The following is a 16,911-nucleotide window of genomic DNA, read 5'->3' as shown; positions in this document are numbered from 1 at the left end:
TTTTTTTCTATAAGATTCTTAATATATCAATCTGCTTTTTCTTTACATGTAGATTTTCAAGAATTTTTGTAGTTAGTATCATATTCCATAAATGAAAATTACACATACCCTGTCCCAAGATACAGCAATAGATACAAACTCAGCCGCAACACTTACTTCCAATATCTGAATCAGTGATTTTCAATTTGTGTTTCATGACTCCGTGAAAGATTACAAAATCAATTTGGTGAGTCAAAACTATCATTTTAAAAAAGGAAATAGAATTAGTATGAATAAAAAAAAATTCCAGAGTTCATCATGCACTGTCTTAGTTTTCGCTGCTATAGTAAACCACCATAGACTGGGTGGCTTAAACAACATGTATTTTTTCATGTTGCTGGGAAATTCAAGATCAAGGTACCAGCAGATTCAATATCTGGTGAAGGCCCTCTTCTTAATTTGCAGACAGCTGCCTTTTCACTATATCATCACATATTGGAGAAAGAGTGAGCAAGCATGCACCAGTAAGCAAGCCAGCTCTCTGGTCTCTTATAAGGGCACTCATCCCATCATGAGGACTCCACATCATCTAAACCTAATTACCTCCCAATGGCTATACCTCCAATTACCATCACATTGGGGGTTAGGGTTTCAACATTAGAATTTCGGCGGCACACAAACATGCAGTCCATAACACACATGAGTAAGGTTTATTTCATGGGACTTATATTTCAGTTTTATACTTATATATAAAAATATATATATATATATGCATTTAAGTTATAATGTAAAATGTATTTCTTATTTTGGTTATGGTCAAAAAGCTTGAGAAATACTGACCTAAATGCAGTTAGATCACTATGCTGTATCAACATAATACTAAATCTTTATGTTATTTTTCAGAATAAGGAATCAAAAGAAGAGCAAGTGTGAGTATTAGTTTAATTTTTAAATTTTTCTTAGTACTTTCAAAGTGTGCTTTGCCATTATGACACAGCCTTGCTTTGGGACGTGTTCTCACTAAGAGAAGAAAAGACAGTTTTTTGTCTTAAGTTGTTGGGGTTTTTTTTATTGAAAGTGACAAAAAGTTAAATTATCATTTATTTTGGGAGAATAGAATCTCTTGCCATTTTTCTATCAATATATGTCTACTCAAGAGTCATCCAATGCTAACTGCTTTATTCAAGGACTAAATTTGGTTCCAGCATAAAATCTTTTAAAATATAGTCCAGATTGTAGTTAGCCAATTATAAACTAAACTTTAAATACAGATTATTGTTTGTCCCAGTGACCCCTTTTACAAGAGAGTTTGATTTCGTTTATTTAATTAGCCTGAGATTTTTTTTTTTTTTTTAAATCCCAGTTGTTAGCAGGGAATTTTGAACCTGTACTGGAAACCTTTTAATGCCTAAAGAACATTGTGAGCTATATTCTACAACCACATGATTGACAGTGTAATAGAGGAAGGAAGTGGGGCAGACATTCGTGAAGAGATCATTGTAACCACCACAAAATTTGTTAACTGAAAATTAGTAACTTTAGAGAACACTCTGTGAGGACATAACTTAAGATATCTTTAAAATGGTAACAAGAACATATTTTGTTAACTTTAACGGACATGATCCACTTGGTAAGTTAATAGTCCATTGTCTAAGATGTGTTTTAACTTTCTTTGTCAACAAATTGAGCCACTAAAGCAGTAGTTTTTTTTGTGTTTCTTTTTTTCATGCTATGTTTAGATACCATAAAAATAACTTACTGAAGAATGAAACAGTATTATCAGTCATTTTGCTCATTGTGACTTACCGCATAGACCCAAACCTGGGTGATCATGAAATCATCCAAGGAGCTTTGTTTTTAAATGAGAAGTTTCAAATACATACAAAAGTAAAGAGAATAATATATCTGCATTAGTGTGCATACCTATCATCCTGATTCGACAGTTTTCACTGTTTTTCCACATTTGCTTCATTCTTCCCTTAACATTTTGTTCTTTTTTGAGTGTTCTCAGTCCCAAACATCATATCATTTTAACTCTACATGATTCAGTTTGCATCTCTTTAATAAGAGATGAATATTTTCCTGTATTATCACAATGCTATTGTCATACTTTAGAAATTTAGGAATAATCTTTTGGAGCTTTTCAAAAATACAGGATTCATATTTTTACAGTTGTTGGGGTGTTGGAAAAATGTAATTTTTTTAAAAGCTCTTTAAGTAATATGGAAAACTGATTGGGTTTTGGAACTGTAGTCTACACAAGCAGTTTGTTCACTGAACTTTCCAAAATGTCTGAGTCAGTTTCGAATACTTAGTGACACCTATTGACTGTTTTATAGTGTTTTACAAGTTATTCTACAAGCAGTAGATTTCATTTTTTTTTCTAGGTCTCAGTGGCCTAAAATAAGTGCTAATGCATCCTGGAGTTATCTGTTTTCTTTCTACTCATTAATGAAATCAAGTTATTTATATAATGCTATAAGTAAAAGTACTATTTCCTGTTACTGTTCAATGAGATTCACAAGGAAATTTGTAGCTACTAAATAGTGGGCCAACTGAAAGGATAGTAGCATGCATTTAAATGTTAGACATAGGTATAAAAATGAGTTAATTGTCATTGTATATGTAATATTTTCATTGTTTTCTCAGTGGTTCCTAGTTATGGAAATTCATTATTACTACAGTTTTTTTTTAATAAAGTCCTGTTACAAAGGAAACCTCCATTTTAAATCTACTTTATGTTGCTATTTGCAACCCTATTTAAATGTGCATGGGACCTAAGCGCTGAAGTTGATTAAACCAACCTACCTGTTAAGAATGTTGTGATGATTAATTAGATAATATAGCAGATGTGGACATATTTGTCAATATTTCCCAAAGTATTGTTTCTCAAAGTAACTGATGTTAATAGTTATAATTTGAAAAATGAACTCCATGGTCTCATAATTCTTGAAAAAACTTACTATGAACAGGCTAGGTACCTCAGTTGAGTGCTATCTCAAATATGCTAAAATTCATTGTGAATCTTCAAAAGAAATACACAATATGAGCACCATCCAAACTTTCTTTGACTATGAGCGCTTCTGATCTGAGCATCTCATGAGACCAGTACAATAATTTTTTTAGCTCTTTATTGGAGTATAATTGCTTTACACTTTGTGCCAGTTTCTGCTGTACGACAAAGCAAATCAGCTGTATTTATACATATATCCCCATATCCCCTCCCTCTTGTGCCTCCTTCCCACCCTCCCTATGCAAGCCCTCTAAGTCATCACCAATCATCAAGTTGATCTCTCTGTGTTATGCAGCAGCCTCCCACAAGCTGTTTTACATTTGGTAGTGTATGTCAATGCTACTCTCTCATTTCGTCCCAGTTTCCCCTTTGCCCCCCGCCCCCATTTCCTCAAGTCCATTCTCTGCATCTGCATCTTTATTTTTGCCCTGTCACTGCGTTTATCAGTATCTTTTTTTTTTTTTCAGATTCCATATATATGAGTTAGCATATGGTATTTTTTTTTCTCTTTCTGGCTTACTTCACTCTGTATGACAGACTCTAGGTCCACCCACCTCACTACAAATAACTCAATTTCATTCCTTTTTATGGCTGAGTAATATTCCATTGTATATATGTGCCACATCTTCTTTGTCCATTCATCTGTTGATGGGCATTTAGGTTGCTTCTATGTCCTGAGACCAGTACAATATTAATTTGGGAAATAATGGCTTAGATGAAAAGCACTATACAATTATAAAAGATCACATTGATTATGTCACCACTATAGCCCAAATATGATAGGTAAGGAAGAGCAGTTGAAGAAAGAACAAGCAAATCTATACCCAATCAATGTATTTATGAAAGATGATGCAAGTGATATTCAAGAAGATTCTGCAACTGAAGACAAGTTCTATAGCCTGGATGAGTTGCATGTTCTGGACATGATAGAGCAGGTAAGCCTGAATGGGGAGGATACAGCCCTTCCTTCTTTCTTCCAGAACAATTGGTAACCATTTTTTCCCCATGATTCTTTGAATAGCATATTAACCTAGTGGTTTATGTTGTGTTTGTGAGGAAAAAGAAAAAACAGGAAAGGAGGGACAGAGGGATGGCTGACATAAAAAAGAACCCTAGGAACTGGAAACTTTTCCCTTTAATCCTCAAACCATTTCCTAATTTTAAGTATTGGGTAGAGTTGATTACAAATGCATTCTTATGAAAAGTTTTCAAATACCAGAAAGAAGAAAAAATACCCTGGCCTAATCCCATTGGATTAAATTTCATGAGAAGAATAGTTTTGTAAAACAAAGCTACTTTTATTTTTTTTTAAATTAAACCTGGTCATTACCATGAAATATCTACAAAAAATATTAATGAACAACATTATTTTGGTACCTTTCCTGGTCGTAGTCAGTGCTGGGAACGACATATATGAAGGTGCACATGAACATGATTTAATCAGACAAAACATATGAAAGCTTTTTTTTTTTGAAAAACCAGTTCATTAACCTATCCATGAGAATTCTATACTGAGTTAATTTATGACAGCCTGTTCCATGGTTTAAGTATAATAATATATATTGTAATATTGATTGTCTAAGGATACAGTTAGTACAAATGATTCCCTGGCTGATAGTATATTAGTATAATTGTCATATCTTTTTGTCTCCTTTCCAATGAAAATATATACATATATTTTGACTGAAATGACATATATTCTAAGCTTTGGATGTCACACTAAAGTTTAAATGTGGGGCCTTTAGTTTTTAGTCAACAGCTATAAGAAGTCAAAAAAATAGAATCAAAATGTCACACATCTTTTGAAAAATGTTCATTCATTTATTCAAAAATACACTTAGCACCTGCTTTGTGTCAAGAGCTATGCTAAGACATGGTCCCTGTGGTCATAGTGTTTATAATCCAGTGGAGAAGTTGAACATTAACCTAAGGTGATAATTACTAAGGTAATAATTAAGTACTTGAGCAGTTAAGATTGCCTGAGTTAGAATTCTGTCTCCTTCACTAACTGTGTGACCTTGGGCAAGTTACTCAGTTTTATCATTTCTAAGATAGGAGTAATGAGTGCGTACTTCATATGGTTCTTATGACAACAAAAGCTTTACAAAAAAAGCTTTAAAAATGGTAAGCATGCAGATAACATTATCCAGTAGTAGCAGCAGTAGACAAGTATCTATGGTATTGTTTAGTGAATGCTGTAATTGGAGAGAGGCAGGTATATTAAAATTAATCAGAGAAGTAGTTTGCATTGAAACCTATAATGCATGAGTATGAGTTAGATAGCAACTTAAATCCCCTTTAAATAACTATAATAGTAGTACTTTTCCTTTAAATAACTATAATATTAGTGCTTTTTTAAAGAGGAAACTAAAGCATGCATATTCCATTTGCTCAATAGGGCTCAACAAACAAGGTAACTACAGAATATGGAGAAACTGAGAAGGAAAAGCTTGCTCAACAACAGCAGCTTTGTAAATTGCACTATCAGTGTGAAGTAAGTACTTTTGCCATTAGATCTGAGGCAAGTTAGAAGTAATTCAGATGTTAAATTTAATGGCATATATTTTTAAAGAGTCCCATTTTTAAATTTCTGGTGACTTGAACAGAATTCATTGAAATATTTTTCATTGATCAGGATTTCAAAAGACAATTGAAAACAGTGACTTTTCGGTGGCAAGAAAACCAAATGCAGATTAAAAACAAAGATAAAATCATCGCATCTCTTAACCAGCAAGTAGCTTTTGGAATCAATAAGGTGTCCAAGTAAGTGCAAATCTGTTGATAGAAGAAAATTCTGGGTTTGCTCCACACTGAACACTGTCCTTTAAAAGATAATCCCTATGTAGCCACTAGGTGGCATTGTGACTTCACGTTAGGAACTGCCAACTACAGGACTGAACTTGCTTAAAAACCCACTACATTTTTGCCTTGCCAGCTGGATTGAGAAATAAGCAGCTGCTCACTCTGTATATCAAGCTTTTCATGTATTGGCTGAATAAGTGTGAAGATAATAGAATTACATGAGAATGATAATTAACTCTCAGGTCATGATTCTAATATGTAAAATGTGACTGATGATTGGCTGTTTCTTTATAGCATATGATAAGTACATCCCTCAAAAACATCACTGACTCACTTTCATACCTTTTAATGTTGGTTTCTGAGAGTATTCGTGTTCTAAGCAGAAGAGATTGAAAACAAATCAAATTCCTGGAGAATCTTTTTACCCTATCAATCTCGTTTCTCTTAAATCTTAAGTATTAAATGCCTAAGACTAAAAATTCTGATTTAATAGGGAAAAATTAGTATCCTGCTCCATTCTATTTATACTAACCACTGCCTCAAATTATTATCAGGTGAAATAGTAATATAATTTGTGACACATTACTTTAGTAAACAGTAATACCACAAAATATCAGTCATTCATGATTCTAGTTTGAAATCCACTGCAGTTCCTAGACTGCTAATAGGGAAAGTAGACAGGTTCTAGGAAATATCTTAGTGTAAGGAGTCCAAGATGCCAATGATAAAACTGAAGAAATATTTGGCAGAAATTTTGGTCTTCAGTTTTCTCCCACATAACATATCATCCAACCTAAAGGGTTTTTTAGGAAGAACAGGATGCCATAGCTCTGGCAACATGATGTCAATTGCAAACACTTTCAGGTGGACCTAAGGTAGCTTGGGCAAACTAAACTGGCTTAAATCACTTTAGAACCCACACTTCAGGATTCAAAAACTTTGTCTTTTAGCCTGGAAGATAATGAGTGGTCCGTAAATATGTTATATAGTATCAGAGATCAGAAAAGTAATGCCATCCATGCAGATGAGCTGCCTGTCTCCTTCACTATCTGAGATATCCTTCTTCAAGTCTCTTACCTTACCCAGACTCCCTTGTATGCTTGAGACTACAAACAGACCGCTTTAGGGAATGCATATGTCTTCACACATTGAACATTCAGTGCTGAACATTCACCAGACATTTATCAAGTTCCCACAGTGTGTGAAGTTATGTAAGGCACATGTAAAAGATATCAAGACATATCAGACATTAACTGTGAGCTAGTGGAAAGTATAGATTAATACAAGAGGATTAAAATTATGTATAACAGAGGGACCTCCAGTTCCACCAAAATGTAGCAGCTTTGTTACTTGTAAGTCTTCCTTACCACTAAAACACCCTGGATAGAACACAACAAACATAGGGAGACTCTGAAAGGTAGAAGAAAGCAGACTATCTAGAAACCTTGGGACTTGAAAGAATGATATGACAGTGATTTTTTTTTAATTGCCTCCCGTGTATTCTAGACAGGGCACTGCAGAAATCTCCAATGTGGAATTGCCAATAAGCACAAGGGAAGGGGGCACTAAAGCACCAAGGAAAGTCTGTTCCCTTTAGCCAGAGGATCAGGGAAAGGAAGATATAACAACATGAAGCCTTTTTGGCACTACCCACCTACTCCAGCCGAACACCACTAGTCCCACATCACCCCTTCGACACAGGTACTGCACTCTGACAAAAGATGGCAAAAATCAGATTCCCCTGCTGGGGTAGCAATACTGAGCAGGCATCTAATCTTCCATTCCTCACCAAGTGGAACCAAGTAATGCTCCAGTTTCTCTGTCAGGATAGCATCAATGTGGTCTAGCTGCGAGCTAAGCCTCTATCTCTACGTAGTATCAATGAGACTTAACAAATAAAAATACATTGAATTGGGCTTCCCTGGTCGTACAGTGGTTAAGAATCCAACTGCCAAAGCAGGTGTCACGAGTTTGATCCCTGGTCCAGGGAATCCCACATGCCGCAGAGCAACTAAGCCCATGTGCCACAAGTACTGAGCCTGTGCTCTAGAGCCCACAAGCCACAGTTACTGAGCCCATGTGCCACAACTACTGAAGCCCGTGCACTTAGAGCCCATGCTCCGCAACAAGAGAACCCACAGCAATGAGAAGCCTACGCACTGCAACGTAGAGTAGCCCACACTCACCACAACTAGAGAAAGCCCGCACACAGCAACAAGGGCAACAAGCCAATAAATAAATAAATAAAATTTATTTTAAAAAAAGAAACAGGAAACTAAAAAAAAAATATGTTGAATTAACATGAAAATACAACATGTCAAACTGTGTGGGACACAACTAAAGCAGTTCTGAGATTTATAGCACTAAATGTGCACATTAGTAAAGGGGAGAAGTCTCAAATGTATAATACAATACAAGCTCCCACCTCAAGAACCCAGAAGAAGAAAAGCAGAATGACCCAAAACAGGCAGAAGGATGGAAATAATAAAGATTAGAAATAATGAAATTGGGAACAGAAAAAATAGTAGAGAAAATCCATGAAACAAAGAGCTGTTTTTTTGGAAACATCCATAAAATTGACAAACTCCTAGCAAACCTGACAAAAAAAGATACAAGTTACTACCTTCAGGAATGAAACAGTGATATCACTACAGACACTGCGGATATCAGAGAATTGTGCTGAGTGAAAAAAACCAGTCCCCAAAGCTTATATACTATATTATTCCATTTCTGTAACATTCTTGAAATGAAAAAGTTCCAAATAGTTCAAAAATGACAAAATGATAAAAATGGAAAACAGATTAGATTAGTGGTCCCAAGGTTTTAAGGAGGAGATGGAAGTGGGAGGGAAGTGGGTGTGGCTATAAAAGGGCAAAATACAGATCGTTGTGATAAAGTTGTTCACTGTCTTGAACTATATCACTGACAACATCCTGGTTATTATACTGTTGTTTTGCAAGATGTTGCATTAAGGGGATGTGGATAAAGGGTGCATGGGATCTGTGTATCATCTGTTACACCTGTATGTGAATCTGTTTTTATCTGAAAAAGCTTAACTTTTTGAATAAGTACATATAAATAACAGTCACATGGAGCTATATTTAATAGGGATATTGTGAGGTAAAAACAGTACTTTTGATGTTGAGATAAGGAAGAACCTCATTGAAGACATAGTATTGAACCTAAGCTAGGTAGTAAGTAGGGTGAGATGGGAGAAAAGACAGAGGGCATTCAGACAGAGAGGAAAGCATGAATGTTGCGTGTGTTCTCATATAAGCTTTTGAGCCTTTCTTTGTTTAATTCACTTGGTCATGTCCCAAGAGCATGTGATAAAAATATAAATATTCTTTCATTGTAAAATGTTGATTTCTTTCATCTTAGAGCATCTTATTTATTAAGAATTAAAAACATCTTTTTTCTTTGGCCTAATTCAATGCTAATACTACAGTAAATGTTTGATAAATATTTGTTGATGATAATTGCAGTGTTAATAAAGAAGACACACAAAAACGATGTACTTTGCGCAAATTACAATAAACACTTATTAAATGTTAAGAAACTGCTGTCTGTAAAATTTATATAATAAACTTGATAGCCATCCAGAGTAAGCTTGAGAACTTTAGATCTTTTAGAAAAGAAAATCCAATCTCACTGTATCATGGTATTCATGAGAAAAATAGGACTAAGAAGTTATGACTACCTGAACGTACGTAGCTGGTTCATGTATGAGCAGCATGATAGGTACTATGCCTACGTTATCCTCTGTTACTTAAGAATCTAGGTCTTCTGAATTCCCCATCAGCTTTGTCAACTCTATCGCCCACTCTAAACTAGAGCTGGGTAAAATAGTGAAGTAATGGAGGTATACAAGGGAAAGAAAGATGTCAGTCTTGGAAATCTTACAACTTACTTTTCAATTCTCTCTACATACTCCTGTATAATACAGTAACAAAGCTTGTATTTCTTATTCTTTACTCAAGAACGTGACTTCTTATCTAAAGAGACCTGGTTTCTTTTCATTGCATTTATCAGTCCAATACAACATTGATTGTAAGTCTCTACAACTTATAAGAAGCTTAAAGATAAGTAAGTGGTCTCTGAAATCTAGTGGTGAGCAATCCAGCCAACATTTAATGTCATTGTTTTAAGGCTTTATCATTCCATTAATTTATATAAACCAAAACTCGTATGTATCTCAAGTGTCTAAACTTATCAGAGACTTAAAGAGAAATGTGCTTTTGCTATAAATCTCTTCATATTGAAGCAGATTAACAGGTTGTAAAGAGAAATGCAGCAAAGGAGGGAACATCAAAAATATGTGAATATATCAACGCCAAAAGTATTACTTTGCTTTTCTTTTAATAGCCTTTTGCATATTGGTTTTTAAGCTAATCACAGGTTATGTTTTCTAATGTATACAAAATTTTTACCCAATCTTCTGTTGATTAGGTAATATGAATGACTCCTCAGTTATAATTTATAGTTTTAATTAAAATTCTTATTTGTACACAGCCACATTACTTCTGTATTTAAGATCTGATTTCTTTCAGAAATTAAGTCTTTAATAGTTTTCATGACTTGGTATAGTATCTCTTTAAGGAATTTGAAGTTCTCAATTCCACCATAGGCCTAGAACATCACAAGAGGCCATCTCCGTTTTCTAGTGGGTAAACTAAAGAACAAAGACCTAAAGTCATTTTTCCGAGTCATTGAGCCGGGGATACAATATAACTCTTCTGTTTGTCTTTCTAATTATAAGGTTAAAACTTAGTTCTTTCTTTGTAAAGTCAGTAAATCGGACATCAGAAGTAAGAAAGATAAATTTTAGAAGAATAAGAGGAGTCCAGTTATTTTCAGGCTTAAGATTTGTGGCCCAAAATGGATGTACTTAGTCCCTCCTCAGCTTCAAGGAGAGTTGTTCTGACTATTAATGACAAATAATTTCTAACATTTTATGCCGTTCTTTCTTCTTTTCTTAGATTACAGCGTCAGAGCCATGCTAAAGATAATGAAATCAAGAACCTTAAAGAGCAACTTTCTATGAAAAGGTAACAAACAGCTGTTGCTTTGGTTGAGTGTACACTCTGTGAAACTCTGTGGATTCCAGTCAGCATATTCTGGTTAATGTAACTTATCATCCAAACTGAGGCACTTTTGAGCATGATACTGAGCAGTGTTAATAATTACACTGGGACAACAGATGTAAACTGGAAGTGTCTTAGGCGAATAGGGAGGTATGTTCACCTTGCCTCCAGCTCTGGAAAACTGCTGAGAGTGATTAAACCAGCAAAGTTATGGTCAAACCACAAACTACTGTCAGGGACTAGAGCTTATGAGTTCTTTTCTCTTTACTGTAATCAGTACTACTAGATGTGACTGCTTTATGAAACTGGCTAAGTTTTGTGCTGATTCACATATTTTTTATAATAGCTGCTTTGAGATCTAATTCGTATAGAATAAAATTCACCCTGTTAAAGCATACAATTCCTTGGTTTTTAGTATATTCACAGAGGTGTTACAGCCATCACTACTATCTAATTCCAGAACATTTTTATAACCCCAAAAAGAAACCCAGGACCCCTTAGAAATCACTCCTCATTCTCTTGTCCCGCAGCTTCTGGGAACCACTAGTCTATTTTTTTGTCTCTGTGGATTTGCCTATTCTGGACATTTCATATAAATGGAATCATATAATAATATGTGGCCTCTTGTGATTAACTTCATTCACTTAAGATAATGTTTTCAAGGTTCATCCATGTTGTAGCATGCATCAGTACTCATTCCTTTTTATGGACAAATAATATTCCATTGTATAGATATGCTGCACTTTGCATGCCTTTTCATCAGTTGATGGACATTTGGTTTGTGTACATTTTTTGGCTATTATGAATAATGCTGTTATGAACATTTGTATACAGATTTTTGTGTGGATATATGTTTTCAATTCTCTTGGGTATATACCTAAGAGTAGAATTGTTGAGACATGCAGTAAACTCTGTTTAACTTTTGGAGGAACTGCCAAACTGTTTTGCAAGTGACTGCACCATTTTACAATCCCAGCAGCAATAGATGAGTGTTCCGATTCTCCACATTCTCACCAATACTCACTATCTGTCTTTATTTCATCCATTGTAGTATTTGTGAAGTGGTTATGTCTTTGTGGTTTTGACTTGCATTTTCCTAATAATTAATTATGTTGAATATCTTTCATGTGCTTGTTGGCTATTCGTGTATCTATTTGGAGAAATGCCCATTTACTTGCTTTGACTATTTTTAATGTTGGGTTGTTTCTCTTTTAACTATTTAAGTTTTAAGAGTTTTTTGTATATTCTAGATAGTAATGATTTTTTAATATCTTCTTCCATTCTGTGCGTTGTCTTTTTCACTTCTTTGATGATGTCCTTAGAAGCATAGTTAATTTTGATGAAGTCCAGTTTATCTATTTTTTCTCTTGTAGGCAAGTTTTGCACAGTAGTCAACAGCATCATAATTCCTTCTTGTTGACTCCTTGAATATTTTATAATTTTTCCCCTCAGAATAATCTGGCCTTATTGCTATTAACAATATATTATTTTATCAGGCTTCTCATCAATGTTTGTCAAGTACTGAAGCATCCAGATGTTTCTAATAATAAAACATTGAGGAAAGCCTTGTGAAAGTCCCTACTACAGTGTCATATGTCCAGTTAACTGCTTTCATTAGAGACATAATTTGGTTTGTATGCTCTAGCGTTCTGGGGCTCAAGTGTAGGAAGCTGAAATGGGGTAGAAGGAAGAGAAACTTCACAGGCAGCCATTTCCATAATGTCCTTCACAAATAACATCCTTGTCATCATCTCCTTCTCTCCTCAAGCTCTGGGAATTGTTTTCATTCTAAGGTACTGAACGTGAGCACTGAGATAACCAGTAAAATATTTTGATACAGTGACTTAGCTTTATGACAGGGATAATAAAAACTTCTGTGGTTGTTATTGTTAGGACATAAAAAAGACTTCTAGAAACTTTATTTTAGGTAAAAATTATTAATAATAATAGCTAACATTTATTTAGCACTTAATATGTGCCAGACACAAAGTGCTTTATGTGTATCATCTGAATGAATTTTCACAACTCTTTGAGGTAAGTAATATAATTTTGTCTATTTTTTTATATGTGAGGAAACTGAGATATAGAGAAGTAACTTGCCCATAGTTTCACATTTAATAAGTTATGGAGGTCAAATTCATCTTCAGACAACTTGATTTCAGAGCCAAATTTTAAATCATAACCCCTATATTGACAACTTTAAACCTTCCACACTCATAATAGTAAAGGTTAATAGTAAGGGTTAAGTAATGTCTTCTATTGCTTTTATATGCTGTATACTTTCCAGAAAATCATTTCCTGTGCACTGAATAGCTTGTATCTGTCTGCCTTCTGAATAAGGTGGAAATGTCTGTCCTTGCTGCAGTGTTACTGACTCTTTAATTATCATATATTTCAGATCTCAGTGGGAAATGGAGAAGCATAATCTGGAAAGCACAATTAAAACATATTTAAACAAACTGAATGCAGAAACTAGCAGAGCTTTAACAGCCGAGGTAAAAAAAAAAGAGCGAGAGAGATGGGGTTGGGGAGGGAAGTTTTACTTGTGTACTTGTATACTAAAGAACTTTTAAAATATTGTTTTTTGAATAAGCAGAAGTAAGACATCTTAGGATCAGCCAGAAAAACATAGCTCAAACTCTTGTGCTTTTTTGACTCATTGGCATTTTTGTATATGTTTACTTGAAGATTGATAATCTTATGTTGTTTTCCCCCAAATGAGAAGAAATTGTTTTGCTTTAGTATGTACAGCAAATATAGACATCTTAGAAAATTCTCATTAAGCCAGGTGACTAAGCCAAACTTCAAGAATAACATTTCTCTGCTGCCATATCACCTTTCTTTGCTATTTAACTACATAGATCTTCCAAAAACACATACACCCCATACATTCCAATGTTGAAAACCAACTGACCTCTTTCCCCAGAAAGTCATCCAGTTTTTTCTAAGTAATTTTAGAACACCACAGCTAGGATCTCTCAAAGGAAATGTGATTGTATGTATGTATGTAATTTTTATTTATAGATAACCAAACTTGATATACAATAAAATTCAAATTTTTGGAGAGCTCATTGACATTAAAAGCATTATAAACCTTCTCACCTTTGCCATGGGTAAGGTCTGTTTTTCAGCAGAGTACTCTGGAATCCAGAGCTCAACAATCAAGGGATGATATCTGCACCAAAAATCCCTGGAGAGTAGAGTATTTGAGTATTAAATTTAACTGGAAAAAAAAAACTCAGATTACCTTAAGAGTTCAAGTTTGTGAACTTTGTTTTTCATTGCTTTTAATCAGGAAGTTCCTTTCTACTTCCATTATTAATTTTAGAAACAATGCTGTTTCAAGAGTATAATAAGCTATTTTCAGTGAATACTGAGTGATCAGTAGGAAAAAACAGAGGCCAAATGATGATGCATCAATAATAGTTGGAAGGGAGGATACTGTGGGAGAGACATCAGACTAGAGGACCTCCCAGGCCCTCCCTCCCTCCCAGCGTAATCCTGTATAGTCTGATTGTTTTCTCACTCGTTCATCAATTAAAAAAATCAAATAGCAGGGCTTCTTTTGAGTGTTCTTAAACTTTGCTGCATAATAGAATTATCTGAGAGCTTTTAAAAACCCCATTTCCCAGGCTACACCTAGTATCAATTAAATTAGACTCTCTGGAACCAAGAGGTTTTTTAAAGTTTCTGAGATGAATCCAGTGCATATTTAAGTTTAAAAACTAATGTTCTAAGATGTTTCCCAACCGAGTAACTTTTGAATAAAAATATTAGAATTTCAGAATTGATCAAAGAGCTTTAAATGTGTTATGGGTAGGAAAGAAGCTCAGGTGCTGTTAGAAGAGGTTGAAAAATAATAACTTTAAATTTACTTGAAATGTTTGAGGGAAGAATGTGTTCATTTACAAGGACACTTTTAACTTCTTTCTCTTTCTCTCAAAAATCCGTAGATATATTTCTTACAGTGTCGTAGAGATTTTGGTTTGCTTCATCTAGAGCAAACTGAAAAGGAATGTCTTAGTCAGCTTGCCAGGGCGACTCACATGGCAGCAAGGTAACCTCTCCTTCTTGATGTGTCTTGCTCTCTGAGGTACTCACAGGTGGCTCCAAGGTTGAACATAATCTGTGATGTGTTTTACATATATGACATCAGAGTCTTTGGAGTGAAGAAGCCATTGGTTTTTAAAACCTCACATGTCATTTAGTCACTTTGAGCTCTTTGTTGCTCCTGCTGTAGCACTGAGAAGTCTACTAAGTGCACAGTAGCTGCTGGCAGGTTTTTCCTTTCCTCCACAATGAAACAGATCAAAAGTTTCAGTCATAGACATGCATGAAGACCAGATATTTACAAAACAAGGTGGATTCTAATTGGAAAACTTTTTTTCTAATTCTTTTCTCTCTTAATGCTTGATTTTAAATACCTTTGGGAAAATACATTGAGGGAAAAATCAGTATAAGTACCTAAAACTGTGTTAAAGGCAGTTTCCTGCTGTGCTACAAATGAGTTTTCATATTTTAGGCAGGTTGCGTGGGATTCTTCTTCAGTTTATAATTTTATGGGGTACACCTTTGAACTTAAGGAATTAATTAAATTAAAATCTCTGGGACCAAAGCATCACTATTTTTTAATGATTATTATTTTAATATGATCATCATCATTCTTCAGTTCTAAAGAATCAGAATCTCTGACGTTTAACAAGATTCCCAGGATATTCTGATGTTCGTTCAGGTCAGGGAAGCACTGTTGTAAGTGATCAGTCTATCTTTGCTTGCTAGAGGGAGAAAGGATGCTCTATAAATTAGAATATTGTCAAGCCTCTTTGTATGAGATGATCTCAGTGATAACTTGTTAAGTTCTTTTAAAACTGGTATGCCAGGTGATACTGGGGTGGGGATGTTATAACAGATAGAGCCTTTTGAAAGGCCATGTGAATCTCTCTTCTAGAGATGCCAGACCTTAAAACATCAAAGCTGTTTTACTTAACTCATTTGGTGGGCATGGTCGGCAGAGCTGCTGTGTTTGTGCAATTTATGCATTTCATAGAGACAATCTAAACCATCCTCGCAAAAGAGGTATTTCTTTCTGACTTTGCTCTCTATAAGGAATATCTTTTTCTAATTTGCAAAAGAGTCTGATAAGCCAACCGTGGCCCTGTGATGTCAGGGTTAATATGAAAATAGTCTAAAACCTGCTTCCAAGATGAGTCAGCATCTTTGAGAACGCTCCTGCATTGGATGGCTAGGGCAATTTCCCTATTTGGCCTTCTCTGCCTCTCTTCTTCAATGGAGGGAATCCTATACAAAAGTTTTATAATATACCCAAAAAAATATGCCAAGATAGAAAAAACTTAGTGTTCTGGAAGCAGAAGTTATATCTGCTCTTGAAAAAAAGGAATCTTCTCTTTGTTTCCTAGTCTTTTTTAAAATTTTTAATAACAAGCCTTTCCATACAACCTTCTGCCCATTTGAGGTAATTGGTGATAGAGGTAATTTTGTTATTGTTTTACTCTATTTACATATATGCTAGAAAACATAATAGAAATTTTTGGAGGTCTAAGTGGTGTATAAAAAGAAAGAACTTTCTCTTGTGTCTCCATTTCTATACCAGCAACCTAAAATCACTTCAATTAAAGGCTGCAGTAGACAGTTGGAATGCCATTGTGACAGATGTTAGAAACAAGATTGCATTCCTCAGGGTAAGTCATGAAGTATTTAGAGTAAATTGACTGAATGGTGTAGGTGGTATATACTTAAAGAAAACATTTAACATTAAAAACAATTACTAGAGAAATCTAAGGAAGAACATGTTTTTTCATTGCAGTTATTAAAGTTTATGCCTTTTTGAGGTTTGAAATTGATTACTTCCGTGTAGTTGGTTGTAGATAGCATCCTAGACTCTTACATGTGGTCTTCTAGGTCCTTAAGTCTAATAAATGGTAAACTCAGAAATTGTGCCTCACACTTAATTTTCCTAAAATTCCAAAGCTAACTCTGCTCCAATCAGAAATAAATGTCTTGATCTGAGTAACT

General features: G+C 34.7%; 1 protein-coding gene across 7 annotated transcripts in view; it reads left to right on the top strand.

The window, feature by feature from the left end:
- Positions 1-16,911, top strand: part of DZIP3 (DAZ interacting zinc finger protein 3) — a 103,871-nt gene that overhangs the window by 73,845 nt on the left and 13,115 nt on the right. For all 7 annotated transcript variants that reach the window (XR_009047685.1, XM_057696730.1, XM_057696731.1 and 4 more), the window contains 8 exons: positions 883-908; positions 3,762-3,927; positions 5,391-5,486; positions 5,628-5,755; positions 10,774-10,842; positions 13,277-13,373; positions 14,832-14,935; positions 16,490-16,577. Coding sequence is in view for 6 of the 7 variants with exons in the window: in XM_057696730.1 (XP_057552713.1) it covers positions 883-908; positions 3,762-3,927; positions 5,391-5,486; positions 5,628-5,755; positions 10,774-10,842; positions 13,277-13,373; positions 14,832-14,935; positions 16,490-16,577 (774 nt within the window). In the remaining variant the exon portion in view is untranslated. The remainder of the gene's footprint in view (positions 1-882; positions 909-3,761; positions 3,928-5,390; positions 5,487-5,627; positions 5,756-10,773; positions 10,843-13,276; positions 13,374-14,831; positions 14,936-16,489; positions 16,578-16,911) is intronic.

The sequence above is a fragment of the Hippopotamus amphibius genome, chromosome 10 (genome assembly GCF_030028045.1).
Source record: "Hippopotamus amphibius kiboko isolate mHipAmp2 chromosome 10, mHipAmp2.hap2, whole genome shotgun sequence".
In the NCBI taxonomy this organism is placed as follows: Eukaryota; Metazoa; Chordata; class Mammalia; order Artiodactyla; family Hippopotamidae; genus Hippopotamus; species Hippopotamus amphibius.
The sequence above is the reverse complement of the archived record's forward strand: the minus strand, read 5'-3'. Positions and strand labels throughout refer to the sequence as shown.